The sequence below is a fragment of the Callorhinchus milii genome, unplaced genomic scaffold (genome assembly GCF_018977255.1).
Source record: "Callorhinchus milii isolate IMCB2004 unplaced genomic scaffold, IMCB_Cmil_1.0 Scaffold8, whole genome shotgun sequence".
Taxonomy (NCBI): domain Eukaryota; kingdom Metazoa; phylum Chordata; class Chondrichthyes; order Chimaeriformes; family Callorhinchidae; genus Callorhinchus; species Callorhinchus milii.
The window spans coordinates 23142286-23165455 of record NW_024704749.1 but is presented as its reverse complement, the minus strand read 5'-3'; the positions used below and the strand labels follow the sequence as shown (position 1 = coordinate 23165455).

The 23170-nt window shown below is 40.8% G+C and overlaps 1 protein-coding gene across 1 annotated transcript in view; it reads right to left on the bottom strand.

Moving 5' to 3' along the window:
• The window catches only part of LOC121849585 (GTPase-activating protein and VPS9 domain-containing protein 1-like), a 39719-nt gene that overhangs the window by 7166 nt on the left and 9383 nt on the right, over positions 1 to 23170 (bottom strand). Inside the window, exons 2-7 of the mRNA XM_042337673.1 lie at positions 18249 to 18336; positions 12394 to 12600; positions 7614 to 8457; positions 5677 to 5763; positions 4031 to 4165; positions 2748 to 2940 (exon numbers count right to left, since the gene is read on the bottom strand). Coding sequence (XP_042193607.1) covers positions 2748 to 2940; positions 4031 to 4165; positions 5677 to 5763; positions 7614 to 8457; positions 12394 to 12578 — 1444 coding nt within the window. The 5' untranslated portion in view covers positions 12579 to 12600; positions 18249 to 18336. The remainder of the gene's footprint in view (positions 1 to 2747; positions 2941 to 4030; positions 4166 to 5676; positions 5764 to 7613; positions 8458 to 12393; positions 12601 to 18248; positions 18337 to 23170) is intronic.

Below are 23170 nucleotides of genomic sequence, written 5' to 3'. Positions count from 1 at the left end.
ACAACAACAACAAATTACATTTGTATCGCTCCTTTCACAATGGGACGACATCCCAAGGGATTTGGACTGGAGCAGGGGGCTGGGATCAGGAGGGGTGGAGGGCAGGGAAGATAGGGGTAGGAGGTTGGCCAAAGGTGCGGTCAAAGAGGATGGTCTTGAGATATTGATCAAAACATTGATTGGAAAGAAATGAGCTTTAGCCGAACCACAGTACATCTAATTCACATCCAGACTGACTAAACTAACATAACTACGTACTACTTCAAAACACTCCATTTCTTTTCTGCCTAAAATAGCAAGTTGATGCAGCACAACAGAAACAGGCTCGGTAAAGTATGGGTCCATTGGGAATGAACACTTAAAGTGACAATTTAAATATGTTCATTCCATCTTCAAGTGGGTATAAATGAGGTTTATGAAGGAAGAGATCTATAGAAATTGGTTTCCAAAAGAATGCTTAATATGTTCTTTTCTACAATTGCATCTAGTTATAGGACAATGACATTTACAAAATAAAAAACAATTAATTCTAAACACTTGAACAATTTCAGACATATTACAGTTTCAATTAGACCTTAGTTTTCTTTGTGTAAGTATCATTCTCAGATCTTATACTGCTGAAAAGCTATTACCCACCAAATGGGGTTACAAGGGGAATATGAGCGGTCAGGGTTGTAGTGGAGGAATCCCAGGCAGTAATGGCAGCTAATTGTTGTCCTGAGTGCAGGCAGCATTAAAGGAAGGAAAACCAACTGCATGTTAATCATTCCCATAGAAAATGCAAAGTCAGAAAAACATTTCTTATCCCATAACCAAGTTGCACGTTTTCGCACTAGTTTGTCATTTAAACTCGTAACCTATAAAAAACAAATACATGCAACACATTCACTACTCCCAGGACACTGAACTTTTTTTGCAGCCTTGAATATCACAAACAACTCAAATTTGATGATAATAATAATCTTTGCATTTGATATAGCACCTTATCACATCTTCGAGATGTGTCAAAGCTCTTCACAGAATATGCTGTGAAGTGAATTGACTATATAGTTTGTGAGTAAAACTAATCTAGGAAGTCCCACAGACCGTCCAGAGGAGATGCCGGAATGGGAAGTTAATTAGTGCTGAGTCAGTTTGCCAAGTGAAAGTAATATACAAAGCAGGATTTCCTCCTGACTTATATTAAAAACGGGTTTTGCTGCTGTGGCCAAAAGTCGCAGGGTGCATGCAAATTATAAACATGCACTGATCGCCCAACAGCGTTAGCAAGCCGGCTGTAATTTGTGAATTATCAAATCAGCCAGAAACCCAGCATGCACAGATGTGTAGTGAAGGAAAGGACTGGATTTATTCTAGCAGCTGAATATATTTAATAAGTATGCCAATCCCTACTTCCACTTCCCCACTCAAGTGAAATAAAAGGTACAATTCTACTGATATAAACCCGACAATCACCCCCGGGCCAAAGGGAAAATATTTGGATCTCACTCCCATTCAGAAACACTACCACTCCAATCAGTTAGAATAACTTCAGTACCCACTGAAAAGCATTCTGTTGTTGCTCAGAATGCAAAATGAGCATTTTAAAATATGGCCCTCCGTTCCACCATCGATGGCCGCGCTTTCAGCCATTACGTCTTGAAACTCTGGAACACTCTTCCTCCATCCCTCTGCCTTGCCTCTTCCTTCACCATCTTCAGATTACGCTTGAAGACCTTCCTCTTCAACTGTGCCTATTGTCACCTCCCCCCTCCCCCGGCTTGGCCTCATGCTCCACCACTGTCAAGTGCTCTGGGATGCTACCCTGTGTGAGGGGAGCTAGATGAATGCAAGTTGTTAAAAGTTGTTAGTTGAATTAAGCAGCACAGCACAAAGTCCATCTACATTACTGAAAGAGCTTCAGATTTCATATCGCTGAAGGGCAACATTAACCAGACTGAAATCAGCGAAACTGTACAAATTAACTTATTTACTGCTTGTTAGTCATTTCACATTCATAATAATTTAAACTGGAAACACATGTTTCTTAAATTCTTTCAAAAGATAATCTATTTCACTGTCATAATTTGCTGAAAGAGAAATCCTACATTATATAGAATGTAATCATATGGGGTTTGGAGCAGGTAAATTGAGCAGGCAAAGGGGCCAACAAGACAGAAGTTCACAGCTTAACCAGTTCAGTTACCATGAATCGACTCAATCAGTGCCAGATGGAAATTCGTCTTGATTTTAACTGTTATTTATTTTAAATAAACTTTAAGTGATGAAGTTACTTGCTTAAGCCTCACAGCATAACCCAGTGAAAGGGTTTGCTGTTGAATCTAAGTAGAACATGCACGATTTGGGCAAATATAGACAAAATGAACACAAGGCATATTTCCCAAGACACTGATTGCTCGGATGAAAACACAAGTGTCTTCCAGCATGATCACTGTAGGAGCATGCAGATAACACCCTACCCTTACCGTCAGAACAAAATCAGGAGCATTGCAACGTTTAAGTCTTTCAGCACCAAGCAAACTTAACACATTGCTTAATTCATTACTACTTTCAAAGTAAAACTGCCCATCACACCTGCAAAAGCTTTTTGTTCTTCAAAATCTTTAGATTAAATTATTTTAACATATTTGGACAATTGTAGATAAGATTAATAGGCATTTCTAAATTCCTAATTTGTTTAAATATATTGCACACACAGGACTTACAGCAGTCTTCACGGGGTTAACAAAAACAGCTGTGTCTCCTACCTATTGGCAGGCGATTTTTTTTGTTGGCTGGAGTGGTTGCAGGAGACAGCTGGGGTGTGCTGGAGGGAGTGAGCTCAAGGCTACTGCTCTTGCCCGTCCTGTGATGAGGAACGTTAATGATGAGATTCTCCAGAGCCATCCTGTCCTCCTCTCTCAGCAGATCCCCTGGCATGACATGCCGCGTGAATGTAACCTGTAACACCAATTAAACAGATAACATTTCACTTTAGCCAGTAAACAGATCTATTGCAACATGTGCAGACAAGCCGTGAACCTACAGAATTTGAATTCAGTGAAAGAAGTGAAATAAACCGAGTAAATTTTATTTATAAATTGAGAATACTCTCGTTCTTCATATCTCACAGAATCATAGAATCTTACAGCACAGGAGAAGGCTATTCAGCCCATCGTGCCTGGGCCGGCTCTTTCAAAGAGCTACCAACTAGTCCCACTCCCCTGCTCTTACCCTATATCCCTGCAATTTTTTTCCTTTTTAAGTACCTATCTAATTTCCTTTTGAAAGCTATTATTGAATCTGCTTCCACGACCCTTTCAGTGCTCTTGCTGCTTGCTGAAAGTCCCACGTGCGACTTATTGCTTGTATATATTTTTGGATGGGGGGGAGATGAGAAGAAAGAAAGTGAAACGGATGTGCAGAATGGGGGGCAAGGAGGAGAGGGGAAAGAAAGAGGGCAACAATGCTGTGTGCCCAGTGTCTGCTACTGCTTGCCCACAATGAGCCAATGGAGTAAATATACTGCATTAACACCAGCTGAAATTCCTTTTCAAACAGGAAATTGTCTCAATGGTCTCAATTCAACCCTGCCCAGAATGGCTCTATCAAATTCAGATTAGTTGTGAGCTGGGCACAACCCACAGTTCTTGCAGTGCATTCTCCAGCACACACTTGCACAAACCCACAAATTGCCACTTTAGGCAATTTGAACATTGAAGAACCATGTAATTTGGAACGGGGGGTGGAATTATTATACAGAAACATAGGAACAGCAGTAGGCCATTCAGCCCCTCAGGCCTGTTCCGCCATTCTATAGGATCTTGACTGATCTCTACCAATTACCCACCCTTGCCCCATATCCCTTGATACCCTTACCTAACAAATATCTATCTACAAGCATAGGAACAGCACAGACTGCTTGAGAGTGAAGAATGGGAAGCAAAGGACAATATTTAAGGGCAACAGCTAAATCTTTTGCAGTCAGTAAAAAGTTCACCTCCCTGACGAGATGAATTGTGTGCAGACCCGAAGGAATGCGAGGACTTACCAAGTTCATTAGCTGGTTGTGGGTCATGTAAATCACAGTCCTGCTGAGTCCCTCCAGCAAGTTCATGGAGGACATGGGAGGAGTTTCTACTGGTCGGCCTCCAATAATAGCGTCCAAGAAAGCTGCCACGCAACTCTGCAAAATCCAACAGTATCAATGGAATGGGGCAAAGTGAAGGATTAGAACCCTAATCTTGAGTTCACAGACATTCTGTGGTACTAATTAAGAGTCAAAGAGCAATTAATCCCTTTGGTTTTAGAGCACATTTTCTTGATAATCCCTCGGTCTCCCTTTGGTTTTCCTTCCCTCCTTCCAGGAAGGCTTGTTGCTAACTGTCTTGTTGCTAACTGAAGGAAAAAGCCATGCTCTTCTACTCCATAGCAAATGTCAGCAAATGGCCTGAAGTACGCTTATCCTGTCACAAGTCATCACCCAGGGTACTGACCTGTAATCACTAAAGCTAGTGACACCAGATTTGATCTCCCATGGAAAAAATGACACTCAGCCATCCTAATGCACAAATGTTGCAGCACTACTGAATCACCTACGCCCATATGACCTCCACAACGCAGCAGCTATTTTCTTCTGGCACAATCAGATAGGACTCCTGTCTGAACAACTCGCACATAAAGCAGGTCAAGGGAGACATTCTTAAATGAAGACACACCCAATTTGAACCCATCTTTCTTTTTCACACACAGATTGACCTGCATTTTCTATTTTTATTTAAAGTTTTCCCCAGCTTTTGTTCTTATCCACACGAATTACAGATAATCATTGCACTTTGTCTACATACACTGCCATGTGAACAGAAAACAACAACAAATTACAATTTTTTGTATAGCGCCTTTCACATCAGGAGGCAGTCCCAAAGCGCTAAACAGTCAGGGATCCACACATCTGAAAAGTAGCAAGTACCCACCTTAACATAATAATAAATAATAATAAACCTTGCATTTGGTATAGCACATTTTCACTCACATCTTCGAGATGTTTCAAAGTGCTTCACAAAATATACCATAAAGTGAAGTGACTGTACATTTTGTGGGGAAAAACAGCAGCCAATTGCACACAATTGTGTCTCACAAACAGTCGTGGATTGAGTGACCAAATTATTTATTTATTAATTTTGAAGGGGTCATTACCTGCGGAAAAGCAATCGGTCAATCGACTAACAACCAGGTTCCTACTTACTGCTAGGTAAACAGAGGCATGTGATGCAAGGAAACTTACCCAGTGTTTCGCCCTGCCTGGGAATCGCACCCAGATCCTCTCGCTTGCGAGGCGAGTGCTCTAACCATTGAGCTACAGGACTACACAATACATTTTATTACATAATAGTACATGTTCTACATTCAAATATATTATGAAGTTCCTCTCATCTCTTTTGAGCATTACCTTACTGATGGAAGGGAAGGTAAATGAAGGGGTTAGCATAGGGTAAATAATCATAACTTATTTCCACTGAAATGCAAGGATGTAAGTCGAGAGACAAGAAAGCATAATTTGAATAGAATCAGAGAGAATTAACAAGGAGGTTAGAAAAAAATCCTTGCATTTGTTTTGCTTTTTGGATTGATAGTTCAGACGCCTTAGAATAGTATAACACAGAATAATATTCCACAGTAGAAGGTGAATAATCTTACTTTGTCAAATTTGCAGAGACTGTTCTTCAGTCGTGGATCCCCTTCCTCGCTGCCAATCATCGCCAGCTGCTGTAACAGTTTCCCGACCTAGTCCAACAAAGAAAATGATCTGAAAGATGTGTCTCTGCCTCCCAAATGGCAAATACGCAAAGCTCCACACCACTTGCCCAACTCTGAATCTACATTACACACTTTGAACAGTTACCTACTCTGGCACAACATTCCCACGATCACAACAGCACACAAGTCATCATGTTCCTCATGGTAATCTATCAATGTTGGACACACTAAACTCATTAATACAACCTGTCCATAAACAGCTTCACAAGTTCACCTCAGACTCATTTATATTCTCTCTAGACTGCAAAATACAATTCAAAATCCAGCTTATACAAGACCCTCGTTGAAAGGACAGATCAAAGCCAATTGCTCTTCAACTGAAAATAGGCGGAAATCCCTAACGCCACTGCCAGAGCGCTCTGGGACGTTGTTGTTGCCAGAGCACAGCGTTGGCATCAACATGTGAAAGAATTTCATTAAATCCACCTCTGCATCATCGCAAGAGAAACAAAGGAAGGAAATTATCTGAGTAAACTACTATCCATGGCGGCAGATACCAGAAACCAATCACATGCCGATTCAATGAAAGCTCACTCTGCATCAATCAACTGGAACCAGAATGAATTGAGACGCGCCACTAGCAACGTAAAACATTACTCTCTCATATCATAACTCTACTAGTAGCAAATAATTTGTACATTTATGTTCTTTGGTGCCATCAGTCTGCAACAGTTAACCTGTAACAGATCCACAGGCAAATGGGATTCTTGGTTTAACTCCTGCTTACAATACAATGCTTACAAGTTCAGCAAACAATAAGAGCATTGATTACAAAATTAGGTGTGTAAAATGCACTTTCATGAGATTTTCATGCCCTAAAATATTCAGAGGATGTAACTTATACATGAGTTCAAGATCTTTTTGGCAGCTGGAGTTAAAGGCACAGGTATGACCTTTATTTACGCTTGTATACGGGTTAGGGTATACCTTGTATAAATGCTGGAGGCAGGTTAGCTTCAAGTAAATTATTAAATTACAATGAGGCAGTGCACAGTTCCTTAAGCTGTAGCAACATGCTACAAATTTTTAAAACCGCTAAGAAATTTTGCATTTAGAGCTTTTACAGAATAGAGGCTCATTAAAGCTATAATGACCTACATTAACAAGGCTTATATACATTTTCTAAATTTACTCCACTCATTTACAAAATCTCAATGATTCTTACGCATTGAGAATAAATACCATGCATTTCCGGTTAGATAGATGCACAGCTTAAGGTAATACAATCCACCTTCGCTTCAGTTGTGTTCCAGTTACAGATTGACAACTCCACCGGGTCAATGAGATTGCAAGTATTTTGTAATGACAACATGCTCGCCCATTAATGTGCAAAACATTTCTGCTCCAAACAGACTTTAGTTTACTATCAATTCCAGTTTTACTCATTTTGTATTACACCAGCAATCATATTAAATTTACACATTTAGTAAAATTTTCAATTTTCCAACCATGAATCATTGGGAAACCATGTTGAAAAGAAATGACATTGGGGGAATTTAGTTTCTCTTAAGCAGCAACAGGATTGGGCACGTGCATCTGGCCATAAAACTGGAAAAAGGAGAGAAATATATCCAAGTTCCATCCTCTCATATTTTAACGAGCATTCAATGCAACTTATCTTAATGAGACCATGGACTCCTCATCTCCCTCAGTCGTGTATGTCCTGTACAACTTAAGGCTTGGTGTCACCCAACTAATTCCCGACTGACCTTTTTTTAAGGTCTTTGCCACTCAATGTTAAAAAGTCCTCAATGCGGCTGAAATAAACAAAATCCTTACTGCTGAATATTAGGAAAATAACAGAACTTAGATCTTACCTGCATTAAGTTAAATCTTGCCACTTCATTTATTGGAGCATCAGAGATGATCCCATACTGTTCCGGATTCACAACAGCTGGGCAAATAAAGTAGGCAAGCAAGAGATCTGTGCACATGGCCTTCACCTCCCCAATATCCAGTCCCTCCACACAAGACAAGGTTTTGTACATTTGTGAGACAATCCAACGCAAGCTATGTGGGAAACAGTATGTGTTCTGTTTCAGGTACCCGATAAATTTATTGACCAGGGCTACCAGCTTTGCCTCGTTGCTTTCCACCATCTCCTGCACCTTCCTTTTGAAATTCTCACTTCCTTTCTCTCCAAATAGCTTCTCCTGCTGTGTGGGAGAAAACCTCTCAATCAGCTTGTTTGGGTCCGTTTCCAGGTGATCTTCATCTTCTACCAGAAGCAGCATAATCGGCTCATGCAAGGTAGCCGTCAGGAACAGCTTGGCCGAGTACAGCCCCTCTGAAAAGAGTTTGAAGAGAATGCTGAATGCGCACGCGCCCCTGCGAAGCAGCCGCCTGGTGTTGTCGCTCTCCTTCAGTTCGAACTCGATCAGGTAACGCAGGACCTGCAGGAGGTAACTCTCGTCCTCTTGCATGATGCAGTTGCCATAGAGGGAGGTGAACACCGTGAGGATGACGCTGTGCGTGTTTTCGTAACTGAGCTTTTCCCCAGCAACCAAGCAAGAGGCCACGAGTCTCGGGTTCTCCCTCAGACGGTTTAAAAACTCCCCGTAAAGCGTCTCTTGGAATCCCAGTTGTTTGTATCCGTCCACAAACTGCGTGCTCTCCAAGACCTTGGCGTGGTTGCAACATTCTGCAGGAGATGCTTCAACACTGAAACAGAAGATAAATTTTTATTGACTTTGAATATGATCTATTATTCATGTCCTGAACTCCTGCCTTCTCAACACCAGGAGCATTATTTATAAACTATATCTACAACACGTGTACTTCAACTTTAGTGGTGTTAATCGCAGATGCTTCCAATCTGGCATTCAAAATTTCTAGGTATGTAACTCTAATAATCAGTGTCCCACCAACAGAATGTCAAGGTCAAACAAGGGTCTAAAACATTCAGTGAAGTGACCTCCTCTCACCACATCATTAACAGATGGTTAAGTAACTCACACAACTGTCAATGCAGATAAAAAAACATAGCGGTACTACATTAGCAATTATTTGTGAATGACAGAGGCTAATAATAACCAGAAGAGTTCTGCTTAAAAACCCTGAACGGGAAAGAATTATGAATAAATGCTGAAGCCATTATTTAGTGAGCCTCGGTGTGAGAAGTTAATCTGGGTAGTGAAGCAAGAAGGATTTACATAAACTGGGGGAAATGTCCATATGATAATAAAGCAAGTGGGGGTAAAGTGATCTTTCAAATAATAATAATAATAATAATCCTTGCATTTGATATAGCGCTTTTCACATCGGGAGGACGTCCCAAAGCGCTTCACAGAACACACTGTAAAGTGAATTGACTGTATATTTGTGGGCGAACGCGGCAGTCAATTGCGCACAGCAATGTCCCACAAACAGTCGTGGATTGAAACTGACCAATTATTATTGGGTTTTTTGGGTTTTTGGAGGGATTATTATTAGGCGTGTGGAGAAAGGAAACTTGTCCAAGGTTTCGCCCTGCCTGGTTTTATTTCTATTTTATTTGGAGTTGTAAAGTGCTGATTTCATTTCAGTTCCAGCCAACAATTACAACCACAAAATGTTCACGTCTAGAGAACGTCCCAAGGCACTGGACAGGGGTGGGGGTATGACGGAAGGCACTGTCTTGAAGGAGGGTCTTGAAGGAAACAAGGGAGGGGGCAAGGCGGAGGGACTGCGGAATAGAGTTCCGGAGGGTGGGGGCAGAGTGGCAGAAGGCCCACTCGCCAATGGTGGGGCGTGTGAGGTGGGGGACATGTAGCAGGCCGGAGCCCGCTGAGCAGAGGGTGCGGGCAGGTTGGTAAGGGGTTAGGAGGTCACAGAGGTAGGGGGGAGCAAGGCCATGGAGAGCTTTGAAGGTGAGGACTAGGATCTTGAACTGTATCCTCTGTGTGATGGGAAGCCAGTGGAGTCGAGCGAGGATGGGGGTGATAGGGTCGCAGAGGCTGGTGTGGGAGAGGACATGAGCTACAGAGTTCTGGATGATCTGCAGCCTATGGAGAGGAGTTGGAAGGACAACAAAGCAGGGAGTTTGCATAATCGAGCCTGGATATTATAAATGCGTTTATGAGTGTCTCGGAGACCTGCGGTGTAAGACACTGGGGGAGCCAGGCGATGTTGCAGAGGTGGGGGAAGGCAGAGTGGGTCATGGCAAGGATGTAGGGTAGAAAGGATAGTTGAGGGTCAAACCAAGGTTCCGGACTGGCTTAGTAAGGTGGAGCTGTCAGTGCCTGAGGTGAGGAGGCGCTGACGGAAGCCAGCCAGGAGAGCTTCGGTCTTGTTGACGTTCAACTGTAGGAAGTTAGCTCTCATCCAAGAATTGATGTCTAACAGACATTCAGCAGTGGTCCTGGAGTCGAGGGTGAAGGCAGAAAAGTAGAATTGGGTGTCATCCGCATACATGTAGAAATTGACCCCATGTCTGCGGATGACGTCACCAAGAGGGAGTATATAGATATTGAAAAGGAGAGGAACAAAGACAGAGCCCCGAGGAATGCCGCATGAGACGGTGCAGGGGCTAGAGGAGAAGCCATTTGTAGAATTGAAGAGACAGTGTGAAAGGTAGGATCTGAATCATTCAAGGACAGAACCATGAAGGTTGAGGTGAGAGGAGAGCCGGTGGAGGAGGATACATTGGTCAGGAGAACCACAGCGTTAAAACCCAACTTTAGGACGTTCCGTTCCATACTTTGTGGCTGTTTGGCCTAACTCAAGAAGATTTATAACAAAAACAGAAGTCGCTGGTCAGTTCTGACGAAGGGTTGTGGATCCGAAACGTTGACTCACTTTCCTTTCTCCATAGATGCTGCCTGACCTGCTAGGTGTTCCCAGCGACTTCTGTTTATGTTTCAGATTTCCAGCATCTGCAGTATTTTGCGTTTTGTTCAAGTAGAAAAAAAAGTTCTTTCTTCAAGACACAATTTTTATTGTTAAATCCATCAGTGCAATGGTTGGCAACCCCCAGTGGGGCAGGACAGTATGCTGGATTTCAAACCAGTTGCAATATAGGAGCTCTGATCTCAGTCAAGGGAAGAACGCATAGACCAATAACTGGGAGTTGACTCACCCCACAAGGAGCAGAGGCTGGGATACGCGTTTGCCAAAATAGACAGGATGGGGTTCAGCACACAAAAACTCAAGAGAGGGAAGCATACTTCATTTTATAAAAAAATAAGAAATTAATCACTTAAAATCGATTATGAACTGGCAAGTAAACTGGAAGACTTTACACAAATCATTATTTGTACAGCTGAGGCCCATATATGTTCTGAATTACGCTGCTACAGACTAAGTAGGATTTGTGCCAATAGAATAACCAGGACACAGCAGGCAATTTCCCTCCATCTTCAAATATCTGCCTTAACATACTGATTGGGAGAGGCCAAGGGCTGGCTATCTCCATCAATCCATGGTTAAACTTCACATTGACTGATACTCCCTAGCAATATCATAGTTGGCAAAGTGCCAGAAAAAGAATTTTTAGTGATAAAGATCCCAGAGGCAACCTTAATCAAATCATTAAAATTAAGACAAAAGTGAGACAGAAGTGATTAACCTGCAGGTTAACACAATGGATCAGTCATATTTATATCTCTTTAATTATTCTCAATTAACAAACGACAGAACTGCGCAGGAAAGGTTAATTGACGTATTTTAAAAAATGTTTAAGGCAATAACACTGAAGTAACCATTTAGCATAAATTCAACAGTCTTGTTTATTGTTGTCCTCATTTATGAATATGCAAGGAAGAAATTCTTACCAACTAATTCAAGTTCAGGGTTTGCAATAGGAGAAAGGCTTTCAGCCTATCAAGCCTGTTCTGTGACATTATTCGATCATGGCTGGATCTTTTCAATCCATTTTCTCCATATCTCTCATTATATTTCATATATCCATCATTTATCTCCCAAGTATCTATCCCCCTTTCTATTCTACATCTACATGCTTCCCGAGCAGAACATCTATCAAACCTACGTGTCAACCACAATTCTCCGACATAATAAAACACATTTTAGTTACTAAGGCACACAGGTTTTAACTTGGGGAAAAACAAAAGAACTCACACAAGGCATTTCAAAGAAACCATTCATTTAGAAACCATTAAGCAGTTTCAATCTGTAAATGGTGATCCAAGGGCCAAGTTTCAAAACATCTAACACTGAGTGCAGCAGGATTTCCCTTCCTGTTTTTACCTGAGATGTCTATCTTTCTAAAGTTAAAAGGGTCTTATCAGGAGTCTTTCTAACTTTTGGTTATGGTCTGAAACACTGCTATTATGGTCTGCCAAGTAAGCCAATCATATCTTTGAGAGCAGTGAAAGAGTCGAGGCAATCAGCTTTAGGATCACCCTAATGATGGAGGGAAAACAGGTGAGGGTTTTTTCCTTACAATCCAGCGACACTTTTTTCCAATCACGCATTTTTAAAATATTTTATTTGCCAATATATTCAATTGAAACTCAAAAGTCTGAGATAATGTTGAATAATCAGAAGCTTAAGCCATATCCCATCGATGCATTGTTAAAGTGAGAAAAACCCACGAAGCACTTTGCATGTGATGCCTTTTGAAACTGCACGTTAAATCCATGCCCCATGCAATGCTCTCACCTGGTTAGAATAAGGCGGTCCAGGTTAATCCGTTGCTGTTTTGCAATCCATGCTGCGCGATAGAGTCGTTCAGCAGTTTTCAGCACGTCAGCATTTAACCGCTGGAGCAGTTGCTTGTCGGAGTTCACGTAGAGACGCTCTTGTTTGAGGTGATGGGCCAAAGTGTGAATATCCGGCTTCACCATCTTCAAACGTCACAGGTGCTAACTGGGAAGAGAAACACAGTTTTTCCTGTGTCATTCAAATGACTGGAGTATATGCAAGATCAAAAGTCTCTGGTACACAGTTGACTAGAGTTATCCAATCTCATTGCAATCGGTTTCCCTAGTTCATATTATTTACCTAAATTGTGTGTTGGGTGAACTTTCACTAAAATGTACATTTTATTTACTACAAAAAAATGAATTCCCCGCCTTCCCCCAAACAACTATTTTGAGGCTTTTCCCCCACAGCGTGGTGCAAAAAAACACACTAAACTCTCAGCTGCTGACACACAAACAATGCAGCACTTAACTGCCAGTCTTCACTTTACACAATTAAGAGTAGAAATTAAATTGTTCTACAATTACTTGTTGAGTAACTGGAAAACCTTGTTACAGCAGCAGTGAATGAATACTATGGGGACATAAACAAGACTTGGAACATGCTTACATTCATCTAACAGGACGCTTGCAAAAAAGCAGTTTTATTCTTACAGCAGTTATCGGTTCATGAATAAAATTTGTGTTTTAAAACTTTCAACTCTCACATCAACCATACAATATTTTGCTGACATAATCCAAAATACTTTGAAAGATTCCCCAGTGTGAAATGCTGCACATAATCCCAAGTATTTTGAACGATTCTCCAGTGTGAAATGCTGTACATAATCCAGGTACTTTGAAACATTCCCCAGTGTGCAATGCTGCCCAACTCTTTCTGCCTCCACCCTCAATTCCAGGACTACTGCAGTCCTGACAGACTGTCTGTCGGACGTCAAGTCCTGGATGAGGGCAAATTTCCAAAGTTGAATGCGAACAAGTCTGAGGCCCTCCTGATTGGCTCGCGCCAGCGCCTCAGGACCTCAGGCTCTGGCATCATCACCCTCCATGGTTGCACACTACAGCTCACCAGCCAGTCAGGAACCTGGGGGTCTTGATCGACCCTCAACTGTCTTTTCTCCCCCACATTCAAGCCATGACCCGCTCTGCCTTCCCTCATCTCCGTAACATCGCCCGACTCCGCCACTACATCTCTACATCACTACATTTCAGGCTGCTGAAATTCTTGTTCATGCTTCATCACCTCCAGGCTTGACTTTGCAAACTCCCTGCTTGTCGGCCTTCCCAACTCCTCCCTCCACAGCTGCAGATAATCCAGAACTCTGCAGCCCGTGTCCTCTCCCGCACCAAACTCCGTGACCCCCATCTCCCCCACTCTCGCCCGACTCCACTGGCTCCCTATCCTTCAGATCCAGTTCAAGATCCTGGTCCTCACCTACAAAGCCCTCCATGGCCTCGCCCCACCCTACCTCTGTGACCTCCTAACTCCCTACCAACCCGCCCGTTCCCTCCGCTCAGCCGCTCTGGCTGCTCCACGTCCCCCGACCCATCCGCCCCACCATTGGCGGGAGAGCCTTCAGCCACTCTGGCCCCAATCTCTGGAATTCTACCCCCCAATCACTCCGCCTCCTCCTTAGCCTCCTCCAAGTCCCGCCACAAGACCTTCCTCTTCGACCATGCCATCGGCCAACCCCCTTCCCCTTCCTTCCTTTACCCCCCCAACCCCAGCTCGGATCTGAAACGCTGTATACTGTGCAGCGCCTTGGGACATCCTCCCGACATGAAAGGCGCTATACAAATGTAATTTTGTTGTTATTGTAAATAAACCAAATACTTTGAAAGATTCTCCAGTGTGAAATGCTGTACATAACCCCAAATACTTTGAAAGATTCCCCAGTGTGAAATGCTGGACACCTTGAAAGCGAGACACCTGGGTTCAATTCCCGGCAGGGCGAAACCTTGGCAAGTTTCCTTACTCTACAAGCCTAATAATAATCCTTCCAAAACAAAAACAATAATAAATTGGTAATTTTCAACCTAAGACTGTTTGTGGGACACTGCTGTGCGCAATTGGCTGCCGCGTTTCGTCCACAAATGTACAGTCAATTCACTTTACAGTATATTTTGTGAAGCGCTTTGAGACGTCTAGAAGACGTGAAAAGCGCTATATCAAATGCAAGGATTATTATTATTCTTATTATAATCTCAAGTACTTTGAAAGATTCCCCAGTGTGAAATGCTGTACATAATCCAAGTACTTTGAACGATTTTCCAGTGTGAAATGCTGTACATATCCCAACTCTGAAAGATTCTCCAGTGTGAAATGAGCTTGACAGATTACTCAATGGGACAGAAAAACAAAAATCACGGGGTACGATGTAAATCTCCAAAAGTTTATTTTTTGGAATTGAAAGTTTCGAGAGCTGGTTATTCAAGAGAAGTCAGCAACCAAACTAGATTATTTTCATCTGGGGAAATTATATAAGAAAATCACAGTGGGTTCTGGGGGGATGGGCTGATCACTCCGTACTCAGTGCTCAATATGTTCCTTACTTCATACATTATATTAACATGAAGTGCTGCATCCTCTCTTCTGAGATGAAATGCACTCCTTTGATTTACTACAGTCTGGGATTGAATCAGAGAGATTGAATACTTATATAAGAGACTGCACATTTCCTCTTATTCTGTGCCCATCGTCTTGATTATGTTACAGTATTTGCCAATTGCCATTTCACTTTTATTTTCAAAAACGATTTTTTATTGCAAGGCAAGTGTGCAAGGCTTCTTTCAATTAACATTCCCAGGTATTGGTTTTGCTTTTTCAAATTGCAACCTGATTTGACTACGTTGCCCACAAAATACACAATTAAATACACATCTTACAGTATATTCTGCAAAGTACTTTGAGTCGTCTCGAAGAGGTGATAAGGCGCTATATCAAATACAAGGATTATTATAGTAGTATTATTATATTACTTTTACCCAGCTCAGTGGAGAGTTTGTACCTCCTGACCTGTGAATTTTGCTGGCACGTTGTCTGATATAGTCCTCTCTAAGCATCTCCAGGGGTTCAGGGACGCAACCCCGCGTGAAGGACACTATATAAATGCATGTTGTTATTGTTGTTCTATCACTTGTGCCTTTCCTATCACAATCCACACAAGCAATCTTGTAAAGGCAGCTGTCGATTCATTTCAGGAACCACCAAGCTCAGCTCGTTGCATAGTAATCCCACTGACATGCACCTTTCTGATAATAAATTGTCATGGTATATTATTCTAGGATTGCAGCACATTGCACCAACTCTAGATATGTATGAGCGGCTATCTAAATATAAATGAATGAGAGCTGAAACTCATATTTCTCCCTAAATAAAAAAAATCCTGCAAGTTATTGAGGTGTAAAAATAACTCTAAAAGCTTGAATTGATCCAGAGTTGTGCCAACTACAAGCCAGTAGCAACTGTGATGGTTTCATTTTTCAAATTTCTCCGAACATAAATGTGCTCAAAAGGTGTAGTAGCGGGTGTCAGCCCACCTGGCACTGTGCTAAACGTACAGCCAACAAAATAGTCATTGCAAAATTGCAAGAGAGGAAAAAAAAGCCTTTCCAAACAGAAACCCAAGATTTTAATGTCAGTAACAAATTAGTTTTCAATTAGAGGTTGTTTACAGGAACACAGCTGAATACACCGACTGTTCCCAGCAGGCCTGTTTCTGAAAGAAGCCCTGAGGATGAGGAGAGGAAGTCACTTGTCAAGTCTGGTAAAAATCCAGAGCTTCGCTCTTCAGCTATTTGCAGTGAGATCACTTTCAAAGATACATGAATAGGAAATGGAGACCATTCCAAATTTCAGTATTTTTGAAAGGAATCTTGATGTCTGATGAAGGAACAGTGGAGTTTGGTGATAATCTGGTGAAACGTTAAGGTAACCAACAGCACTGACTGCAAACAATGCACCAGTGCACACATGTAAACACATTCTCCTAAATTAGTCACATTGCCTTTCCCAGACATGTATGTCAAAGGGAGAACAAACTCTCACCGCCATTTCAACAGCAGAAATGGTAGATGTTTGAGAATGGGCCATCAACATAATAATACTTGCATTTGAATTAGCACCTTATCACGTTTTCGAGACATCTCAACATGCTTCACAGAAGACTGTACATTTTATGGGCGAAACATAGCAGCTAATTGCGCACAGCAGTGTCCAACAAACAGTCGTGGATTGAGTGACCAAATTATTAATTTTTTTTTTGAAGGGATTATTCCCCCGGGAAAGCAATCCGTCAATTAACTAACAACTAACTGCTAGGTAAACAGAGGCGTGTAGAGTAATAAAACTTGCCCAATGTTTAGCCCTGCCCGGGAATCGAACCCTGGTCCTCTTGCTTGCGAGGCGAGTGCTCTAACCACTACGCTACAGGACTCCCACAACAACATTGTAGAATTGTAAAAAGCTGGGTGGAGGAGCAGTAAATTGGGACAGTTGAGTTCCAGGTAAAATGAACTGGGCACAAAGTGGCTAGAAATCAAAGGGATTTCTAGAATTGCTGATCCTTAAGAAAAACTGTCCAAAACTACCAAACTGTGTACATTCTGCAGTGCAGATATCCTAAAAAAATTGTTTTAAATCACATGCTGTATTTAAGAAAGAATTCATCATAAGATCCAGTATTCTAAAGGAACAACTTTGTGCTTTGAATAAATTATGCCACTTCTCTTCTCTGGTGCAGGGTTATCTACAACAATTGTGCACTCTTTATCCACAACATTAAAACTGCCAATTCCGATGTGTTCTTTCACCACCAATAAGCTTTCAGGATGATATGAAACTCATAAGCAGAACAGAATGCTGACAATTTCCTATTTCTGCCGCTTAAGCGGAACGTGGTCTATAGAAATTCAGCACAACTAAAGAGTACTATGAGACGACAGGAAGTGGATTCGTGACTAGGGAACAAAACCTCAAAACAAAATGAATTGTAGATCGTACTTTTGTTCTTTATTACAAAAAAGATAAAATAACACTTTTTCCGGGAATTTGAAGAAACTGGAACATCACATTGGAGTCGGATATTTATAAGAAATGCAGAGATGTTTTTCCTGTCTATGAACAACATTTCAAAGACAATTTGGTGCTAATCCTACTTCCGCTTTCTTTTCAAACAGGACGATGCAATTTTCTCACGATTCACGAAAGTAAATTGAATGACAAACTTGGTGTCAGTTTGTCAAATTGGCTGCCATATTCACCTACAAAATAATCATTATACTTTATATTCCTCTATATTTGAAGGGCAATGATTTGATGCTAGCATCGTTCCGATAACCTGCTCAGATACACCTCACAATTACTCAACTATGCTGAAGGAGGGGAAGAGAAGAAGAAATGGCTGCCACGTTTTGCCCACAAAATACACAGTCACTCCACTTTACAGTATATTCTGTGAAGCTGTAAGATATTTCAATGACAATGATAAGGCACTATATCAAATGCAAGGATTATTATTATTATATATAGCTGTATCTGATATAGTCACTCATCACCATCATTTACTTTCAGCAGTTATCTCAAAAGCAACTGGGAGGAGGGAGAAAGCAATGGACTGAAACAGACTCCAATTCTAGCATCCCAGCACTGAGATCAGCTAATTCAGCACAGAGTAAGGATCAAAGAAACCTTCCTGATTTATATGGAAAAGCACCAGACTTCATTAGCATTTGCCTTCTGAGACTTCAGAGATGACTCCCAACAGTATTTCACAAAACTAATTGCAGAAGTTTTTTTTAATTTAAATCACTAACCTCTTCGAAACCTTCCACTGTTGATCTTATGTTGTGATGTCTAGCAAACAGATCTGACGCAACTTCTGAACACTGGGATCTTTGAAATCTGTGATTAAGAGTGAAAGAGAATGTTGTGAGCGAAGGAGGTTGTTTCTTCTGGTAGCAAGAAGTTCTGAATAATGGCTTTTTAACAAACATTTAGTTGTGATAGAATGCCAGTAAACACACAATCTTTGCATTTTTATCACAACAATAAGACAGCTGAAAATAAGGTACAATATTCCAGTCCAATATTTTCCTACATTACACAAGTTCATTCAATTTGAAATATCAGAAACCAGATATCCTTTCAATTGAAGCTACCTTTGACCCTAGATTAATTTCCCAGTAGGTTCAAATTGACTGTCATTATGGATCTTATTTCAATTAAGTGCTACACTCCTATGCATGGCAAATGAATTCTTGAACACATTTTAAAAACTAAAACTAAAATCACTCAAAATCTTTCAGTTTATTCCAATGAACAAAAGCAGATCTAAAATTATTCAGATGATGGTACGATGGTAAAGTTAGCCTGCCCAGGACTCGGACATGTCACAAATCAGCCAAGGTTCCTACTTTTGCTCTCTATTCTTCCTGGAAGATGATGGATGCAAATAGGAACTGACTCAAACATAAAAAGTGATTGATTGCCTTTCAATTCACAATTACCTTGAATATGCAATGAAGAATCTGTAACTTTGGTTACACCTGAACAGCTTATTATTAACCCTGTCAATATGACTAATGCAATGAATGTGTAATACATGATGCTTACTGCAATGACATCAAAATTAATCTCAGCACGAATCAACATCAATGAAATATTTGAAATCCGTGATTATCATTTGGTTTGCTTATTCCTCAACTGTATTGATGATAAAGAATCATAAAGAATTTGTCCACAAAACACACAGTCACTACACTTTGCAGTATATCCTGCATACTGTACTGGTAGCAGTAGCGTCCCGGAGTGCCACTGTGAAGGGCTCCAGGACACTACCTCGCGTGAAGGGGACTATATAAATGCAAATTATTGTTGTTATCCTGTGCAGTGCTTTAAGACGTCTCAACAACGTGATAAGGTGCTTTATAAAATGCAAGGATTATTACTATTATAAAATACATCAAGTTACCCACAAGTCGTTTACAGCTAAGTCCTTTCCTTTGAAGGCCTAGTTTCCTAAGGGAGCTGGATAACCAAAGAAACGTTGTGGTTTACAGAAGATGAGATATAACTACCATGATTAGGTTCAGTTGCCTACATGTAAATGAACAACTTGCATCATATATTTGTATATAATTATAGCTACATTATAGCTATAATTCAATTACATGAAATCAAGACCAAAAGCATACATTTCCAGTTACTTTCAAAATGTTATTAACTGTCCAAAAGTATTCTGCATATCTTTCCTTCTCAGAACCTACACTCCCTTTCTGTCAACCTCCAATATGCCCTTTACAGATATCCCTAGACCACGATACAAGATACAGAATGTACAATCATAGAATGACAATGAACCGAGAGAAAGATGACTATCTACATCCACAAAATGTTAAACAATTTAAAGCAAAATTAATAAAGAACCACCTTTACTTCAAACCCTACACTGAAGCTGGATAACATTACAAAGCAACAATTTGGAGGGAAAAATGCACTGAGGATTAGATTTTTTAAATACAATCTTTCAGATGTATCTTAAATAATAACTCTGACCAGTTTAATGTCAGAACCAATGTTGCCAGATTGGACAGATTATTGTTGCACTGTGCATGAAACAACGGCTTTGGGCTGGTGCCCGTTTTTTACCTTTTTAATTTTAACTGCAAAACGCAAATAAACTTTTTTTTCCCCAATTTGAAAATCTTGACAATTTCAAAAGCATTAACTTAAATTGGCAACACATATTAGGCTACTCTGGGGCCAATATTTGATTTGACTTTGGTATGTAACAAAGGTATTTTAAGGTATTTGGTCCTGAATAGGAGTGAGATCAAAAGCAGCCAATAACATTTAATAAAAAATCAGGATAGGAGCAAATCACAAAGTAGAAAGATTTTTTTTCAGAATGTTCCACCATGTGTCTGCCACATTATGTAAATCATTACAGTAACATGTGAATCCAGAAAGAAAATATAAGCACAAACTAGACAGAGCTCGTTTGATCAAAACTGCTATTAAGTGATTTATGATGACATCATTTTCTATTTTAAAATGATCATTCATTAGAAATCATGACTGTTTGTCAAAATGGGCCATAAATTACATGCAGCATCAGTAATGGGAGAAAACAAAAGACTGAATAAGGCTCACCAGAACATTATCATTTCTACACCTTAGACTTAAATCTAGTGACTGAAAATACCAGNAAAAAACATTTACTACAATTCAACAGTCTAAAGAACCAGTTCAGCAACTTATATCGCCAAATGCCATTTTCAACCAACCCTTCCCTTCAAACTGTTCAGCCCACGTTAAACAACACTATGTTTGGTCGTGGGATGTTGTCATAGCTGATTTTGTATTGGTTCAGCTGTGTCGCCTCTGGGTAAGAAGGTTGTGGGCTTAAACCAAGCCTTGTGCTCATTGTCTCGGCTGCCACTACAATGCACAAAATGGGAGACATTGTCTTGGTGCCATCTTTCTGATGAGATGCTAAACTAAGTGTAGCTCTTTGAGAGTTTAACATGAGGTCTCATAAAAATATTGATCTTATTTTTGTTTTGACCGTTTTGCACCTCTGTTGTCCAGTGAGAGAAACCAGGAATGCTATGACATTGGTTTACCCCTACCCATAGCAAGTTACGGTGCTCCATTAAATTTATATAGAAATCAGAAACAGGAGGAAGCTATTCAGCCCCTTGAGCTTGTTCCACATTCTATAAGATCATGGCTAATCTATACCTCAAGTCCAGTTACCTGCCCTTGCCCCGAATCCCTTAATACACTGACCTAACAAACATCTATCCACCTCTGTCTTGAAAGTGCGAATGGATCCAGCATCCATAGCCTTTTGGGGGAGAGAGTTCCAGATTTCCACTACCCTTCGGGTGAAAAACTGCCTCCTAATTTCAATCCTAAATGGCCTAGCTCTAATTTTAAGATTATGTCCCCTTGTTCTGGATTCCCCTACCAGAGGAAATAGTTTATCTGTATCTACCCTATTGAATCCCTTTATTATTTTAAAAACCTCAATCAGATCACCCTTCAACATTCTAAACTCAAGGAAATAGAGACCACGTTTATGCAATCTGTCCTCATAATTTAACCTTTTCAGCGCTGGTATAATTCTGGTGAATCTGCGATGCACCCTCTCCAGAGCTAATATATCCTTCCTGAGGTGCGGTGCGCAAAACTGAACTCAGTAATCCAGATGGGGTCTGACCAAGGCTCTATACAGTTGAAGCAATATTTCTTCTCCTTTATCCGGCACAGGCATGATCAGCCAAATGGCCTCCTTCTGTGTTGTAATAACAATATTCTATGATATTCCAGCCTCCTTGGGATAAAGGCCTTTTTGATAACTTTTTGTACCTGTGAGCTTGTTTTTAGAAATGTATATGCGTGGACACCCAAACCCCTTTGCTCCACAGTTCTTAGTTTCTCACCATTTAGAAACAATTTTCTTTTGCTATTTTCGGATCCATAATGGATGACCTCGCACTTCCACACATTGAATTACATCTGCCAGTTTTGCCCACTCACTTAATCTAAGTCCCTTTGTATCTTCCTGCTCCCATCTAAATAATTTAATATGCTTCCTAACTTTGTGCCATCTGCAAATTTGGATATAAAACTGTAGCTCAGTGCTTAGAGCACTCGCCTTGCAAGCGAGACACCTGGGTTCAATTCCAGGCAGGGTGAAACTTCGGGCAAGTTTCCTTACTCCACACAGAGCCTAATAATAATCCCTCCAAAATAAAACAATAATTGGTCACTTTCAATCCACGACTGTTTGTGGGACACTGCTGTGCGCAATTGGCTGCCGCGTTTCGCCCACAAATATACAGTCAATTCACTTTACAGTCTATTCTGTGAAGCGCTTTGAGATGTTGAGAAGACGTGAAAAGCACTATATCAAATGCAAGAATTATTATTATTTCCTTCATCCAAGTCATTTATATGTATGATGAAAAGCTGAGGCCCCAGTACAGACCCCTGAGGAACTCTGCTTGTCATGTCCTGCCAATCAGAAAACATTCCTTTTACCCCTACTCTGTTTCCTGCCTCACAACCAATTTCCAAGCTACTTTAGGTTACCTCCGATTCCATGCGCTTTTATTTTTGCTAATAAACTCTTGTGCAGAATGTTATCAAATGCCTTCTCAGAGTCCTTATAGACAACATCCACAAACACTCCACCATGTTAGTGACCCCTCAAAAAATTCAATTAGAATCGTTAGACATGACCTACCTCTTCACAAATCCATGCTGACTCTCTTACAATAGCTCATACTTGACCAAGTGCTCAGTAACTCTGTGCCTAATGAGAGATTCCAGTAACTTCCCCACAAGTGAAGTTAAGCTGACAGGTCTGTAGCTACCTGGTTTCTCCCTCCCTCCCTTCTTAAATAATAGAGTGACATTTGCAATTCTCCAATCCAAGGGCACAATTCCTGAATATAGCGAACTTTGGAAAATTATGACTAACGTATCTGGAATTTCCTCCCCTACTTCTCTTAAGACCCTGGAGTGAAATCTATCAGGTCCTGGAGATTTGTCTATCTTTAATCCCATTATTTTCTCCATTACCATTCTTTTATATGATCTTTATCTTCAGTTTGAGATTGTGGTCCTTGATAAAAAGTTAGTGAGAAATACTTGTTTTGAGATTGAAGCCAGTTACACTAACAATATGTTAATGCCAGCAGCATACTATAGTGCATATGGCAAACGA